Below are 17,850 nucleotides of genomic sequence, written 5' to 3'. Positions count from 1 at the left end.
TGCAAATGTAAGCAGTTTGCGCACACACACATGCACACACACACACACACACACACGCACACAGAAATACAAACAAATCTGTTTGTGTGTGTATCCATATGTATACACTAAGCCACTTTATTAGGTACACCTTGCTAGTAGAGGGATGGAACTTGGCCACAAATGAGCGTTCCAACAGTGACAGTTACAACAATGACTCCTAACAAACATCAAAACTAGTTCTGGGTTGATAAAGCAGGAATCTGGAATGGCCTTCTCAAAGCTCCAACCTCAACCCCACTAAAAATTTGTAGGCTATGCTTAAAAAATGGGTCAGTGCCAGGAAACCAGCCCATTTATGGGAACTGTACCAGTTCTGCCAAGATGAGTGGGTAAATATCCAGCCAAAATTATGCCAGAAAGTGTCTGGTGGAGGTGCAGCTTGCTAAGGGGAATTTAATCAAATATTAGTGGGGGTGTATGTATATATTTGAGCATGTATGTATAATTTTGTCCCTGTGTGAATTAAAGAAAATCCAAAATGAATTCAAACCTGTGCACGTAATTCCTTTAATTCTTTCTTCCTCTCAGTATCAACCCCTGCTCATCTTATTCTCACTCTCGGCAAAGAGTCTGAACTCCTCATCCAATCTCTCATTCTGGTATTTGTTTTTTTATTCTTAGTCATTCTTTTAGTCATGACATCTTATTTTTGCACCTTGTATTTTTCTGTCATTCGTTCTGCTACTTCTAGGCATTTTTTATGCTACTCTGGAACCACCCCTAAATCCAAACAGTCTAACTGTCAAACCCACTGAGGTCCTTAGTCTGGGTCTCATTAACATAAGGTCACTGTCCTCAGAATCACTGTTGATTGATTTAATTATGGATCACCATTTAGATATGATTGGGTTATGTGAAACCTGGCTTAAACCTACTGCTGTCCTCCCCTTAAATGAAGCCTGCCCACCGGCAATGCTCATACGGCCAAAGGTAGCATTGCATTATTTTTTATTTGTACAACTGATATGCCTTAAGGGGAGGTGATGGTCTAGCGGTTAAGCATTGGGCTTGAGACCAGAGGATCCTCTGTTCAAATCCCAGCCTGACCAGAAAATCACTAAGGTCCTTAATTCCCTAGTTGCTCATGGTTTGTAGTGAGCGCCTTGCATGGCAGCAGCCTGACATCGGGGTGAATGTAATGCATTACTGTAAAGCACTTTGAGCATCTGTTGCAGATGGGAAAGTGCTATATAAATGTAGCACTCTAAGAAATGACACATACACTCTTAGGTATAAAACGTTGAATTTAATTGATAAAATTAAGGTAACTTTTCCACATAACATTGTCAATTAAGTGCAAAACAATATTGTAGTTGAAATTAATTAATCAAATGAAACATTATTACTTAAATCCCAATACTGCTTTGCAGTTAATTGACAAAGTTATGTGGAAAAAGTTACCTTAACTTTATCAATTAAATTCTACATTTTATTTCTTAGAATGAGTCTTTCGTCTTGATGTCTTACAGTTGGGCAATGTATTTCATTTTGAAAGTTTTGCTATAATTCTATGAAGCAGGTAAACTGCAAGTGTGGACACTCCACAAAGCAAGGTTAGTAAGTTTACCACATGACTTTAAAAAGGCTACAGTTGCATAACAGCAAATTTTGCAGTTTTTTTTTTCTATTGAACTGTTCTCATCGGGTCATCTGCTTTAATTTTCTAAACAATTTTTCATATTTTTAAATAATTACAATATTGGTCAAAAAAAGGTGACAGAGTTGGTCAAGTCATTTCAGTGCCAAACTGCCTTGTACTTTAATCGCACCATTTTAAGAAAAAAGCCAAAGGCACTTTGAGAGGGAATGTCATTATGTTTTTGTTAGCACTATTTTAAAATGCAGTTGTTCTCTTTATATTAAAATAAAATGTACAGTGCAGTAAGAAGCATTTTTTCCTCTCTCACGTTATTTAATTATTGAAAATAGTGATTTTGCTCCATTCTTCACTCACAATAAACATTTTATGTTTTGATTTATGCTTGTACAGTTTTAGACAGATTTTGGGGAAGACTGACAACCACTTACATCTAATGTAGACTTTCTCTTAACAAAAATGCCTTTAATCATATATTGTGCAGCGACTCCTATGTGTATAACCTGCATAACCCTTATTAATTTAGGCTGAAAAAAGATGTATTAAAATGTATGTTAAAAATATAAACTAGTAGTAGTGCATCAAAACAAATCATTCAACTGTAAGATACTGTAAAAGTAAAAAAACAACAACAAAAAACAACAGCAAAATAAGGTATTTTTAAACGCATCAGTAAACTGTAAAATGCTGTAAAAGAAAAACAGCAATATAATGTATTTTTACACACATCATCTAACGGTAAAATACTGTGTGTGTGTGTGTGTATGTGCACAAATTAACTAAAAAATGGCTGGATGTATTTTCATTAAACTTGGTGAGAATATAATTTGGGTTAGTGTCCCCAGATTAACTTTTGGAATTGATTTGTCAAGGTAAAGTGAAAACATTGCCTCAAAACACCATAATATCACCACTGCCCATGGAAATTTAATCAAAACCTCATATTGATCACTAAAATATTTCTAGTTGACTGGATGTAAGTGACTTTATGATGAACATGTACAAAAGATTTTTTTCACATTTGCAAATGTTGCCTTAAATTGGTAGTGTCCTCTCTCAGCCACCATATGCTTGCGACTTATGTCACAGAAGTCTAAAATGAGCTGCATTTAGTTTACAGCGGGTATATTTTCAGCCACCACAGTGAAGGAATTGTGGGATTTGAAGATTAACATCAAACCTCAATTAAAGTAAAAATTACCCCAAAGGTAATTTTGCAGCATAGAACCCCTTTAATGTGACTCATCTTTATGGTGTCACTATGATCCAACTCTAAATGTTGGATCATATCTCCAACACAGTTAAAGGTGTGATATCCACAAGATGTTCCGCTGCTTTTCTCTCGTGAAAAGTCGAATCACGCCGACACCACACGTTCTTGCTCCTCAGTGGGAAAGAAACGCGGTGCCAAAACGAGAACGCACCGGGAATGATCCGATTTTCAAGAAATGATCTGAATTAACTTTGCTGCGCGTGAAAGTGATGAGAAGAGGAGGAGAAGGGAGGCGGGAGGGAGCGATCGTCATTATCATATTATGTAAATAAGGTGCAGGAGCATGTGCCAGTAAACCGCAGTGCTGTGAGGAGGGAGAGGAGCTGTGGACGCTACAGGAGCCGGGCCGGTCGGTAGATGGCGGTAACCCAAGAAACCTGATCCACCGGGTCGTCGGGCGCTGTGTCTCAGTTTGCAGCAGTCACGCTGAAGGCAAAAGGGGGAAAAAAAGAGAGGGGGAGCTGGAACACTTTGAAGGACATCAACAGACACAGGAGAGCTCACGGCGCGTCCTCTCCAGTTTTACGCGCAGCTCGCCCGAGCAGGAGACGGAACGTTCGGCTCTAAAGGAAACCTGGAAAACACCATGGAAGACAAATCCAATTCGTTCTCCAGCGCCAAAGAGGAGAAGGCGGATGGGAATAATGTTTTTCAGAGGCAAGACTCCATACAGAAAAACAGCACGGGAAGCCAGAACATGAAGGACCATGGCAACTCCGTGAGCTTCAAGGGGGAGCGGGAAGAGGCCATGGTCGGTTTTGACGACTTGGAAGGGGCGTCCAGGCAATACGGGTTTATGCAGAGGCAGTTTGGGGCCATGATGCAGCCTGGAGTCAATAAGTTCTCCTTGCGTATGTTCGGCAGTCAGAAAGCCGTGGAGAAAGAGCAGGAGAGGGTGCAAACGGCCGGATACTGGATCATTCATCCATATAGCGATTTTAGGTAAGGGTTGGAAAAGACACCTGCTTCCCACCATCCATCCACCCCCCCCCCCCCCCCCCCCCTTTCCCACACCTCCCAGTTTTACCAAACCCCTCCCGTCCCTCTCAGGTCTGCACACTTCCACACCAACACTGGCCTGAAACGCAGTCTATACCTCCGTGCGTTTCTTATCACGGAGCTGCTTGGTGTTCTGTCAGTTTCAATGCAGCACGGAGGGCACGCGCACAGCGCTTTAAAAAAAAAAAAGGTGCACCGATGAAACGTCCTTGGGAAAAGGATGGTGAATGTCAAGATCCTATAGCGCACGGCGGCGGCGCGGCGCGCAATCCGGTGTATTGCGACATTAATTCACGCCGTGTACCTGAACGTAACGCACACAATGTCATTGCACCATCACGTTTGTAAAACATTTGCATTGCAGGCGGGGGGGTATGTGTGGATTGAGAGACGGCGGGCCGTTTGCGCACAAAGCCGCACAATGCAGTGAGGGAAAAAACGCGCAGAGAGGAATGTCACTGTTAAAACGACCGCGTGTGCAATCATGGGTGCAAAACTGCGTTTGGAATCATTCGGACCCGGTACCGGCGGGATTCGTGTGGAAGTGATTTGGTTTGATGGAAATGTGACGGAATGCGTTTCTGCACAATCATCATTGCTTCATTATCATCCAATCAGTGACCGTCGACGTTTATTTATGATGTTAACAGGCTCGACCTACACTCTCACAACGCGTGCACGAGTATGTGCATGTGCTTTAGTCAAAGCGAGCCGCGCACGGACTTCACACAAACTCTCCCCGCTGTGATTTGGTTAAAGCTTTTTTTGTACACAGGTGCAGGCGGAGCTGCGTGTTGACGGTTCGTCACTCAGCCGATGAAAAGCTGCTCGTCCGACCCTGTGTGCGCCACCAGCGTGCCACTCGGGTGTTTGGTGCAGGTGACGCAGGCACACGGGCCACGCTGGTGTTCCCTGAGCGCGTGGAGCGCCGCGCTGTCCGTGGTGCTGATCTCGGCCTGCAGCTCACATCATGCCCTCGCTCAAGGTTCCAGCGTTTAGTCCTGGTTACTCAGGGGCGCCACCCGGGTTTCATCAGTGTGGTGGATGAGGGAAGGCGCAAATGTTTGGTGATGGTCACTATAGCGCACATAAGCGTTCAGGTGTCCACCTATCTCATTGTTTCATTAGCACGTAACAGAACTTCCAAAACCTTTTTCCAAAGGGTGACTCTAGAATTTGAATGAAATCCACCAATGTTTGAGATAGAAAACATAAAAAGTAGTAGTTCCAATAAATTTGAATGCACATTTTTACCTGATGCAGCAGTGAAGCATGGAAGCAGAATATTATCCTTTCTGAGCAAAATAACTTAAAAACAGCTGGACAGATTTTCACCAAATTTGGTGGGAATATTACTTGAGCAGAATGGTATGGGTGCCTTAGTGGTTAGCAACGTTGCCTCACAGTGAGAAGGTCTTGGGATCGATTCCCACCTGTGGCCTTTCTGTGTGTAGTTTGCATGTTCTCCCCATGTTTGCGTGGGTTTCCTCTGGGTGCTCCGACTTCCTTCCACATCCAAAGACATGTAGGTTAGGTGTATTAGAAACTTTACATTGTGTGTGTGTATGTGTTTGTCTGTCTATATATGTGACCCTGCGACAGACTGGCGTCCTGTCCACGGTGTAGCCTGCCTCATGCCCTATGACTGCGGGGACAGGCTCCAACCCCCCATGACCTGATCTTGGATAAGTGGTTGAAGATGTGTGTGTATTACTTGGGCAAATTCAAGATGATTAACTTTTGGAGAGGGGTGGGCTAAGGTCAAGGTCAACAAAACATGGTTTGAAAAACATATTCTGCTATATTTCAGCAACCAATAAGTCTAGAGAGATGGTCTGATCAGCAGAATATTTGATTGATTGGTATAAGTGGTGTTATAACAAAATCACAAGGAAGTCATGTTGGTTCAGGGTGCACACGGTTTCCATCAGCCCTCCGATGCCTTTCATTAACATCACAAGAGAATATTTTCCACGATTTTGGTAATGTCACAACAAAAATACACAGACAGTGATATGAAAATGTGGCCATACATACATACTGTGCATAGATTAATTTTCTGCACCTATGTATTCCAGTCAAGGGTCACTGGGGACTGGAACCTAACCCAGCAGTCATAGGGCGGGAAGTGGGGTACACCCTGGACTGGACGCCAGTCTGTCGCAAGGCCACATATAGACAAACACATTCACACTTGCATTCACACCTATGGTCCATTTAAAGCTATGTGGACATGCAATACTGGGAAAATTACTCCAAAATGCTGAATATGTAATGTTTGCAAATAAGGCCCACTTTTCAATCCTGATAACAGAATAAGTAGCTATGTGGAATAGGAACTGGGCTACCGATATGTAGACCTAGGTTTGAATTGCAGAGTCAGGAAGTTTCAGTGTATGTCAGGTGTACTTATTTCTTTAATGTCAGCATGAGAAATTTTCAGTGTTTGACAGACAAAGAGGCTACCTGATGCAGGATGCTGTGAATTAGGGTCACATTCTATGAAATCAGCTCTAATTCACATTTTGCTGTTAATGTGTTTGGGGTTTCACGTTAGTCATCCTCAAACTCCCACACCTCGATGTCCATGGATGTAAAAACTCCCCTGTTCTTCATAAAAGTATAGATTGAAACAACTTGAATGATACATTTATGTCATGAAAGCCCATATTTGAACTCCTGCTTGTCCCAGACAAACACCCACTGAGCCGTCTGTGGCAGAGATGAAGCATTTAGCTGAATGACAAAGGAACACAAACATTTTTATAAAATTTCCAGAAACTTTCAATGGGAAGTTAAGATCAGAATTATTTTGGGAGCAATTTGCAGTAGATTAGATTAGATAGAACTTTATTGCTCCCTTGGGAAGACTCCCTCAGGGAAATTGAGGTTCTAGCAGCATTGTATAGCAGCACACGGGGTAAGAAGCACACAGTATCAAAAGTGAAAGTAAAAATAAATAAATAAATAAATAAAAATGTTCCACACTGGAAACTTTCAATGAGAATTAAAGGGAATTAATTGGAAGTTTGGGGTAATTTATTCAAACTGTATCACATACAAACCGAATTATAAACATTTAGTTTTGTCATAAGCAGAAATGCATGCAAACATTTCTAATGGCAATTTAAAAACAAAGTATATGTTTGGGTTTGTTTATTTCTGGATTGAACAATAATGGATTCTTTCATTAAACAACAAAAAACATAAATGTTGAATAAAATAGATATTCCATTCCGATCACTCTCTCTCCCCAAAGCAATGATTTCTTACTGACCAAGTTTCAGCAATGTTATAGAGAATAGCACCAAAACAAATCGATTTGTGTTATTAAAACAATAATATCAATAAAAGCAGAATTGTCAAACCTGACAAGTGTCACAGTCAGGTCCGTAAGTGTTTGGACAGTGACACAATTTTTGTAATTTTGCATCTGTACACACATACAACGGTACTGAAACAACCAAGATATATTCAGTAACTTTGAAACAGTTGCATATCCATCCCCTGACTTGTCCAAAGAAAGCTGGCTTTAAAAGTGATTTTCTCTATTAAAAATAATCATTAAATGTTGTTTGTCCATTTATTTAGGTGCCCTGAAAATGGAGGCATTATGTATAAAAATGGCTTTAATTCTATCTACTTTCTGAACCCACTTACTCCTATTAAAGATCACAGGGGTCAGGCACTGGGTGAGAGGTGGGGTTCACCCACAAAGGTCAGTATAAGAAGAACTCATTATTAACCTCTGTGGGTACACCCAGGACAGGCCACCACTCTATCGCAGGGCCACATTGAGACAAATACGTTCACACCTAATGTCAGTTTAAAGTTTCCAGTTCATCCCACCTGCATGTTTTTGGAAGTGGGAAGAAGCCCATGCAAATATGGGGAGAACATGTAAACTCCACCCAGAAAGGATTAGGTTGGAATTGAACCCAGGAGTTTTTCGCTGTGAGTCACCACTGCTAACCACTAAGCCACACACTGCCTCACATACACTCTAAAAAAGAACCGCTGTCTCAGCTAGAAAAATTGATGTAACCATTTGCATAGATTTTTTTTTAAAAGTTGTTTCAGCTTAAAGAGAGAAGTCTTCTGGCATTAACTCAGTAATGGCTAAGTTGAAATAACTTAAAAACATAACGCAATGCTACAATACCCTCGGCCGTATGAGCATTGTGTTCTTTATAATTTGCAGTTGTTTAATTATTAAGATCCTATTATCTTACGTACAATTTGTACATGTTCAATAAAGCCCCTCTATCAATCAATCAATCAAAAACAATATTTATGTTTTAACGGCATCTGCATGAGGCCTTGCGTGTGCGTGTACAACCCCAATACCTATGAAGTTGGGACGTTGTGTGAAATGCAAATAAAAACAGAAGACAATGATTTGTAAATCCTCTTCAACCTATATTTAATTGAATACACCACAAAGACAAGATATTTAATGTTCAAACTGATAAACTTTATTGTTTTTGTGCAACTATTTGGTCATTTTGAAATGGATGCCTGCAACACATTTCAAAAAAGCTGGGACAGTGGCAACAAAAGACTGGGAAAGTGGATGAATGTTCAAATAACACCTGTTTGGAACATTCCACAGGTGAACAGGTTAATTGGAAACAGGTGATTGGGTATAAAAGGAGCATCCCCAAAAGGCTCAGACATTCACAAGAAAAGATGGGGCGAGGATCACCACTTTGTGAACAAATGCATGAAAACATAATCCAACAGTTTAAGAACAATGTTCAGTTGCAAGGAATTTAGGGATTCCATCATCTACAGTCCATAATATAATCAGAAGATTCAGAGAATCTGGAGAACTTTCTACAAGTAAGCAGCAAGGCCGAAAACCAACATTGAATGCCTGTGACCTTCAATCCCACAGGCGACACTGCATTAAAAACTGACATCATTGTGTAAAGGATCTTACCGCATGGGTCAGGAACACTTCGGAAAACCATTGTCAGTTAACACAGTTCATCGCTACATCTACAAGTGCAAGTTAAACCTCTACAAAGCGAAAGCCATACATCAACAACATCCAGAAACGCTGCCACCTTCTCTGGGTCCGAACTCATTTGAAATGGACAGAGGCAAAGTGGAAAAGTGTGCTGTGGTCCGAGTCCACATTTCATTTTTCACATTTTTTTGGAAATCATGGACGTTGTGTCATCCGGACAAAAGAGGAAAAAGACCATCCAGATTGCTACCAACGCAAAGTTCAAAAGTCAGCATCTGTGATGGTATGGGGGTGTGTTAGTGCCCATGGCATGGGCAACTTACACATCTGTGATGGCACCATCATTGCTGAAAGGTAAATCCAGGTTTTGGAGCAACACATGTTGCCACCCAAGCAACGTCTTTTTCAGGGACGTCCCTGCTTATTTGATCAAGACAATGCCAAGCCACATTCTGCACGTGTTACAACAGTGTGGCTTCGTAGTAAAAGAGTGCGGGTACTAGACTGGCCTGCCTGCAGTCCAGACCTTTCGCCCATTGAAAATGTGTAGCACATTATGAAGCGCAAAATATGACAACGGAGACCCCAGACTGTTGAACAACTGAAGTCGTACATCAAGCAAGAATGGGAAAGAATTCCACCTACAAAGCTTCAACAATTAGTGTCCTCAGTTCCCACATGCTTATTGAGTGTTGTTAGAAGGAAAGGTGATGTAACACAGTGGCAAACATACCACTGTCCCAGCTTTTTTGAAACATGTTGCAGGCATCCATTTCAAAATGAGCAAATATTTGCACAAAAACAATAAAGTTGATCAGTTTGAACATTAAATATCTTGTCTTTGTGGTGTATTCAATTAAATATAGGTTGAAGAGGATTTGCAAATAATTGTATTCTGTTTTTATTTACATTTTACACAACGTCCCAACTTCATTAGAAATGGGGTTGTACATCAATCAATCAATCAATTTTTTTATATAGCGCCAAATCACAACAAACAGTTGCCCCAAGGCGCTTTATATTGTAAGGCAAGGCCATACAATAATTATGTAAAACCCCAACGGTCAAAACGACCCCCTGTGAGCAAGCACTTGGCTACAGTGGGAAGGAAAAACTCCCTTTTAACAGGAAGAAACCTCCAGCAGAACCAGGCTCAGGGAGGGGCAGTCTTCTGCTGGGACTGGTTGGGGCTGACGGAGAGAACCAGGAAAAAGACATGCTGTGGAGGGGAGCAGAGATCGATCACTAATGATTAAATGCAGAGTGGTGCATACAGAGCAAAAAGAGAAAGAAACAGTGCATCATGGGAACCCCCCAGCAGTCTACGTCTATAGCAGCATAACTAAGGGATGGTTCAGGGTCACCTGATCCAGCCCTAACTATAAGCTTTAGCAAAAAGGAAAGTTTTAAGCCTAATCTTAAAAGTAGAGAGGGTGTCTGTCTCCCTGATCTGAATTGGGAGCTGGTTCCACAGGAGAGGAGCCTGAAAGACGAAGGCTCTGCCTCCCATTCTACTCTTACAAACCCTAGGAACTACAAGTAAGCCTGCAGTCTGAGAGCGAAGCGCTCTATTGGGGTAATATGGTACTACGAGGTCCCTAAGATAAGATGGGACCTGATTATTCAAAACCTTATAAGTAAGAAGAAGAATTTTAAATTCTATTCTAGAATTAACAGGAAGCCAATGAAGAGAGGCCAATATGGGTGAGATATGCTCTCTCCTTCTAGTCCCCGTTAGTACTCTAGCTGCAGCATTTTGAATTAACTGAAGGCTTTTTAGGGAACGTTTAGGACAACCTGATAATAATGAATTACAATAGTCCAGCCTAGAGGAAATAAATGCATGAATTAGTTTTTCAGCATCACTCTGAGACAAGACCTTTCTGATTTTAGAGATATTGCGTAAATGCAAAAAAGCAGTCCTACATATTTGTTTAATATGCGCTTTGAATGACATATCCTGATCAAAAATGACTCCAAGATTTCTCACAGTATTACTAGAGGTCAGGGTAATGCCATCCAGAGTAAGGATCTGGTTAGACACCATGTTTCTAAGATTTGTGGGGCCAAGTACAATAACTTCAATTTTATCTGAGGTTAAAAGCAGGAAATTAGAGGTCATCCATGTCTTTATGTCTGTAAGACAATCCTGCAGTTTAGCTAATTGGTGTGTGTCCTGTGGCTTCATGGATAGATAAAGCTGGGTATCATCTGCGTAACAATGAAAATTTAAGCAATACCGTCTAATAATACTGCCTAAGGGAAGCATGTATAAAGTGAATAAAATTGGTCCTAGCACAGAACCTTGTGGAACTCCATAATTAACTTTAGTCTGTGAAGAAGATTCCCCATTTACATGAACAAATTGTAATCTATTAGACAAATATGATTCAAACCACCGCAGCGCAGTGCCTTTAATACCTATGGCATGCTCTAATCTCTGTAATAAAATTTTATGGTCAACAGTATCAAAAGCAGCACTGAGGTCTAACAGAACAAGCACAGAGATGAGTCCACTGTCCGAGGCCATAATAAGATCATTTGTAACCTTCACTAATGCTGTTTCTGTACTATGATGAATTCTAAAACCTGACTGAAACTCTTCAAATAGACCATTCCTCTGCAGATGATCAGTTAGCTGTTTTATAACTACCCTTTCAAGACTTTTTGAGAGAAAAGGAAGGTTGGAGATTGGCCTATAATTAGCTAAGATAGCTGGGTCAAGTGATGGCTTTTTAAGTAATGGTTTAATTACTGCCACCTTAAAAGCCTGTGGTACATAGCCAACTAACAAAGATAGATTGATCATATTTAAGATCGAAGCATTAAATAATGGTAGGGCTTCCTTGAGCAGCCTGGTAGGAATGTGGTCTAATAAACATGTTGATGGTTTGGATGAAGTAACTAATGAAAATAACTCAGACAGAACAATCTGAGAGAAAGAGTCTAACCAAATACCGGCATCACTGAAAGCAGCCAAAGATAACGATACGTCTTTGGGATGGTTATGAGTAATTTTTTCTCTAATAGTTAAAATTTTGTTAGCAAAGAAAGTCATGAAGTCATTACTAGTTAAAGTTAACGGAATACTCAGCTCAATAGAGCTCTGACTCTTTGTCAGCCTGGCTACAGTGCTGAAAAGAAACCTGGGGTTGTTCTTATTTTCTTCAATTAGTGATGAGTAGAAAGATGTCCTAGCTTTACGGAGGGCTTTTTTTATAGAGCAACAGACTCTTTTTCCAGGCTAAGTGAAGATCTTCTAAATTAGTGAGACGCCATTTCCTCTCCAACGTACGGGTTATCTGCTTTAAGCTACGAGTTTGTGAGTTATACCACGGAGTCAGGCACTTCTGATTTAAAGCTCTCTTTTTTAGAGGAGCTACAGCATCCAAAGTTGTCTTCAATGAGGATGTAAAACTATTGATGAGATACTCTATCTCACTTACAGAGTTTAGGTAGCTACTCTGCACTGTGTTGGTATATGGCATTAGAGAACATAAAGAAGGAATCATATCCTTAAACCTAGTTACAGCGCTTTTGAGCTTTTGACAAGAGTGGAAGTTGTGCACATCAAGGAATATTTGTAGATCACCCTTTGTGCATTTGTTGGTATCAATGAGACAAATTTAACCCCCATAGAGAGTTAGCTTTGAGTATGTGGAAACTAACGTGCACGCTAACTACGCAAAATGTCTTGTAAATGACTCCAGAGGTGTTATGAGGTCACAAAAACAGCTTTTTCAGTTTTAATTTCTTACTAGCTTTTACATAATGTATGACAGAGAATACATTAATACACAAACAAAAGAGTTTTGCAGCTAGCTACCAGCCTGTAATGTCACTATGCTAACATCCACGAAATGTCTTGTGAATGAGTTCAGAGGTGTTACTAGGTTCCAAAAATGGCATTTTCAGTTTTAGAAGTGTTTATTTCTCACTAGCTTTTACATAATATATGACACAGAGGTTATATTAACACACAAATGAAACAGAGCTTTGCAGCTAGCTATCAGCTTGTAAAGTCACTAAGCTAACGTCCGCAAAATGTCTTGTAAATTGTTCAGAGGTGTTATTAGGTTTCAAAAATAGCATTTTCACTTTCAAAAGTGTTTATTTCTTGCTAGCTTTAACACAATATATGAGAAACATGTATATAAACATACAAAACAAAGCTATTTTGGAGAGACTAGCCACTGACATCATGGTGCAGCTCTACTCTGATTGGCTGTCACCTCCGCCATTCAAAAACAAAATGTAACAGATTGAAACAAAATGTGACTTTTTAGCCTCTTAAAATAGGTCATGGTTAGCCATTTCTGAACTTGCCCAAGGTCTCTGTCCTAAGAATGTTCCCTGTGAATTTGAAGACTTTGGCAGTCATAGGACTGGACTTATGCTGAGCACAGACAGACAGACGTATGGACGCAAAGCCTTCGCAATACTCGATGGCCATATTTAATAAATCTATGCAAATTGTTACATAAATTAAGACAGCCGTTCCTTTTGTAGAGTGTGTAATTCCTAAATGGATAATGCAATATTTTTCTTCATCCCCTTGAATATAAGATAAAGTCCACACACACATTTATTGTTTCATTTCAGCTGCACTGTGGTGGTCTCCAGAGGCCCAATTACAAAAATTGTGCCAATATCCAAAAACCTATGGACCCAACTATAGTTGATTTTGTTTCCTGGAAACAAATGTGAGAACAAATGTCATCTTGATAAATGAAAAGGTGATTTGAGTTTTGATAGGCTTGTAGAATCGGGATCATCTCTGTTTTACGCCTTTATGTGCAATGTCACACAGTGGCACCACTGTATGATTTACCCACATGAAAAGAATGAAAACGTAGGCGGGGCACTAGTGCTGTTTCAGGAGACACTGATCTTCTGCACAATAATGTGTAAAGATCGGCATGTCATATAGGTTATACAACAAACGTTCTGTGGAGCTGGTGTCGTTCTTGAAGGACAGATTTCAGGGTGAATAATCAAACGGCAGGGGTGGCACTCATCCCCGACTACTCTTCTGGAGCCGCCCATGATGGTGCTGATAATATACAATGATGTTGGTGAAATAATTAGATGCAGCACAGCAGGAATTGTATCTCTGAAACACCCACCAGGTCTTTATGTGTCTTGCTTGTGGAAGATCTTTCTGCTCTTGCCATGTAATTATGTGTAAGAATAATGGTAATGCAGATATTGTGTGCACACCCACACCCACACGGGCATATGCTGATGTTCAGCGATGGCAGGCGAGGATTAGCAGCACAACACTGCAGTCAATCAGATCAGCCGGCCCGGAAAACAATTACATAAAGAGATTGACCCCTTCCAAAAAGTGACCAGTCAGTTCAAAGACGCACACATCCTGGTTTAACAGACATTTAAAATGAGAAAGTTGTGCTTTTGTTTGTCTCATGACAGAATATATATATATATATAGTTGAGTGTGTCTAAAACCTTTGCACAGCACAGTGTGTCACATGACTGAATGTTCACAAACATATTTTATTTTTTTATTATTTTATTAACTCGTATATAGAGGTCACGATCTGTTCTGCAGATGGTTCCTTACTAGTGAACATGCACACTCCAGTGAGTGCTGCACCAGTTTAATGTTTTCATTCATGCATCACCTGAATCGTACGTGTAATTCTCTTGGACTGATTTCGTGAGAGGAGGGAACGTGTGTGGGTGATTCTTTAACTACGGGCACTATTGGCCTTGTAAATGTAATTTCCACCACACCATTGCCTTACAATATAAAGCGCCTTGGGGCAACTGTTTGTTGTGATTTGGCGCTATATACGTTTTGTTTAAAAAAAATCACAACAGTTGTATGACATTGAATACCCCAATTATGTTTTGATTATTTTACTGATATTTTATTCAGAGATATTTTAAAACTTTAGAAAAAACTTTTCTTTACCATTCATTTTTATCATTGAAGATCAAAAGTCTGGGTGTGGGACAAGCACAAAATGGCAATATTTGCATATAATGATGCTGAAAAAACGTGAAAAAGTCATCATAGACTACTAGAACAAATTTCTTAACACACTTTCATTGTAAAGATAACTATAAAAGTGTGAAATTTGCCCTTTTTTCTGTTTTTCATACAATATGATCAAAGGACATAATAAGTGCCCGTAGTCTAAGAATCACCCATGTGTGTGTGTGTGCGCAGGAGAGAGGTTCAGAAATGTGGGAAAAGATCTGTGAGGTAGAATAATGAACCTCGATGCGTGAGTGTGTTGCAGCACATTGGAAGTCGGAGGCACACTGTGTCATCCGTGGGGATCTGCACTGCACTGTTCTTTCTGCAGGGTTAGAAAATGTTTGACTAACTCAGCTTGCTAAAAGGTTCCTTCATCATGACATTTTCCAAAGGGCAGTTTTCCGAGGAACTCCTTGTTCTCTCTCTCACAGGAAGAAGGAATTCATCCATGACAGCAAGCTCACTGCATGATTAGAAAGTGGTCATGAAGTTACACCTCAGGCTTTCAAGATTTGTACAGTGGCCAAAAAACAATGGAGCTGCAAGGATGCTTTTTAATTCTGCAGGTCCCAGTTTGTTTCCAATGCTTATCTTAACAGTATGATTTGCATTTTTTTATACCACTGGGGGTGCACACCAGTGGTGGGCACAGTTCCGTTAATTATTATTGCAACTTCAAAAACCATCAGTGGACCAATTAGCTTCCAATAAATTTAGTTCTGATAACTTTTAGACCACTAATGTTTATTTACATAGTTAGTAACAGTAAACCCTGTTGGCTCCTGTCTGCTATGTATTTTGCAGCAGTGAGGCAGCTGAGAGGAGATGAGCTCAACTCTACCCCAGCAGAAGGGGCCTGGCCGCCAGGCTGCTACAAACCCTCCCAAAAAACCAAAAGTCACATCCTTTGACAGCATACAGTGGTCCAGCCATGAGGCCAAAGTCCTCAAAAGGAAAGCAGGTTTGACTTATGGTTTTGATTTATAAACCAAATTAATCCGGATAGTTTATCTACATTAATGTCAGCTGTCATTTGTACAAAGTGAAGATATAACACATATATTTTCATTTTAAAATAATGCACTAATTCTGAACTTTTGAACATTAACACACACAGATGCCAAATTGCATGGGTAAACTGAGCCTGTGATAACAGATTTGTTGATTCATTATATGTTAAAAAAGGGCACATAACTTTCCAAATAAATGTGTATTTGTAAAATATGTCATTTTTTTTCATTTGTTAAAAAAAGCATTTGCAAAACTGAAAAGTCTGAAGTTGTAATTCAGGCAGCAACAACCATATGATATAACTGGGCATCATTCACACTACCATCAAGTAGATGGCAGTGTTCTATGCATTTTGACCCATCTACTGGATGGCTTATTACATACTGGCATATTATGTAACTATGCTTTTTACTTTTTTACTCTTTTACTATGCTTTTTGATCTTTTAATAAATTTTATTTTGTTTTCTGAATTGTTTTGTGTGAAGCACCCTGAGCTGATGCTGTTGTGATTTGGCGCTATATAAAGTGAATAAATTGAATTGAAATTGAGGCTCCGTTTACCCATAATGCAGTTTGGCATCTGTGTGTGTTAATGTTTAAAAGTTCAGATTTAGTGTATTATTTTAAAATTAAAAGATGTTTGTTATATTTTCACTTTGTACAAATGACTTGACATTAATGTAAAACTATCTGGATTAATTTGGTTCATAAATCAAAACCATAAGTTAAACCTGCTTTCTTTTGAGGACTTCAGCCTCAGCTGAACCACTGTATTCTGTGAATGGAAATAACTCTTCCTTACAGCAGTGGGCAGGGCGCACAAAAACTGAAGCGCTGGCTCGTTGGTTGTGTTAGGTTTGTGATCATCTGTGATTCCAATCAGAAGCATTGGGGGTGTTTAAACTCAAAACCAGCCTGTCAGTAGCTGAGTGTACAGGAGACAATACTGAAAGTTATCAGGTATCGGTTAGCTGTACCTTTTTGTTAAATTGTTTAGTGGTTTATCAGTTTAGCATTATAAAAGTTAATTTTTCAGTTCGCTGATTAGCTGTTATCGACGCAAACTTTTTGGTTAGCTGTGCACATGTCAGTCCTCACTAAGTGCCAGTCCCAAATCTGGATAAATGAGGGTTGCATTGGGAATGGCATTTTCCCCAAAGTAAACATGCAGACCGCACATCAAATTTTGATACCAGATTAGTCGAGGGCGGGGTTAACAGCAGCAGGCTGTTGTCCAGCAGGGTGCAAACTGTGCTAATGTACGAATTACGTACATACACTACATATGGCTGGTTAAGGGAGAGAGCATGCTGGTGTGATGAGGAGAAAAGTAAACTGCATACAAGGGGCCGAGTAGAAGAGAAGTAAGAGAAGTGCAGCTTATTCATAGCTTTGGAGGCCAGGCTGGGCGAAGTGGAGGCTCGGCTCCGCACCGTGGAAAATTCTACAGCTAGCCAGGCCCCTGTAGTCGGTGCGGACCAAGGTAGCTTAGCCGCCGTTAGTTCCCCCCTGGCAGATCCTGTGCAGTCGGGAAAGCAGGCTGACTGGGTGACTGTGAGGAGGAAGCGTAGCCCTAAACAGAAGCCCCGTGTACACCGTCAACCCGTTCACATCTCTAACCATTTTTCCCCACTCGACGACACACCCGCCGAGGATCAAACTCTGGTTATTGGCGACTCTGTTTTGAGAAATGTGAAGTTAGCGACACCAGCAACCATTGTCAATTGTCTTCCGGGGGCCAGAGCAGGCGACATCGAAGGACATTTGAAATTGCTGGCTAAGGCTAAGCGTAAATTTGGTAAGATTGTAATTCACGTCGGCAGTAATGACACTCGGTTACGCCAATCGGAGGTCACTAAAATTAACATTAAATCGGTGTGTAACTTTGCAAAAACAATGTCGGACTCTGTTGTTTTCTCTGGGCCCCTCCCCAATCAGACCGGGAGTG

The 17,850-nt window shown here is 40.5% G+C and overlaps 1 protein-coding gene across 2 annotated transcripts in view; it reads left to right on the top strand.

Moving 5' to 3' along the window:
• Positions 1–3,141: 3,141 nt before the first annotated feature.
• The window catches only part of LOC117528991 (potassium/sodium hyperpolarization-activated cyclic nucleotide-gated channel 1), a 243,987-nt gene continuing 229,278 nt past the window's right edge, over positions 3,142–17,850 (top strand). The window contains exon 1 of one of the 2 annotated variants that reach the window (XM_034191675.1): positions 3,142–3,854. In XM_034191675.1, coding sequence (XP_034047566.1) covers positions 3,499–3,854 — 356 coding nt within the window. In that variant the 5' untranslated portion in view covers positions 3,142–3,498. The remainder of the gene's footprint in view (positions 3,855–17,850) is intronic. The other variant, XM_034191674.1, reaches the window with a different exon arrangement.

This window comes from Thalassophryne amazonica, chromosome 17, assembly GCF_902500255.1.
Source record: "Thalassophryne amazonica chromosome 17, fThaAma1.1, whole genome shotgun sequence".
NCBI classification, from domain to species: domain Eukaryota; kingdom Metazoa; phylum Chordata; class Actinopteri; order Batrachoidiformes; family Batrachoididae; genus Thalassophryne; species Thalassophryne amazonica.
This window is presented reverse-complemented; position numbering and strand designations above follow the sequence as displayed.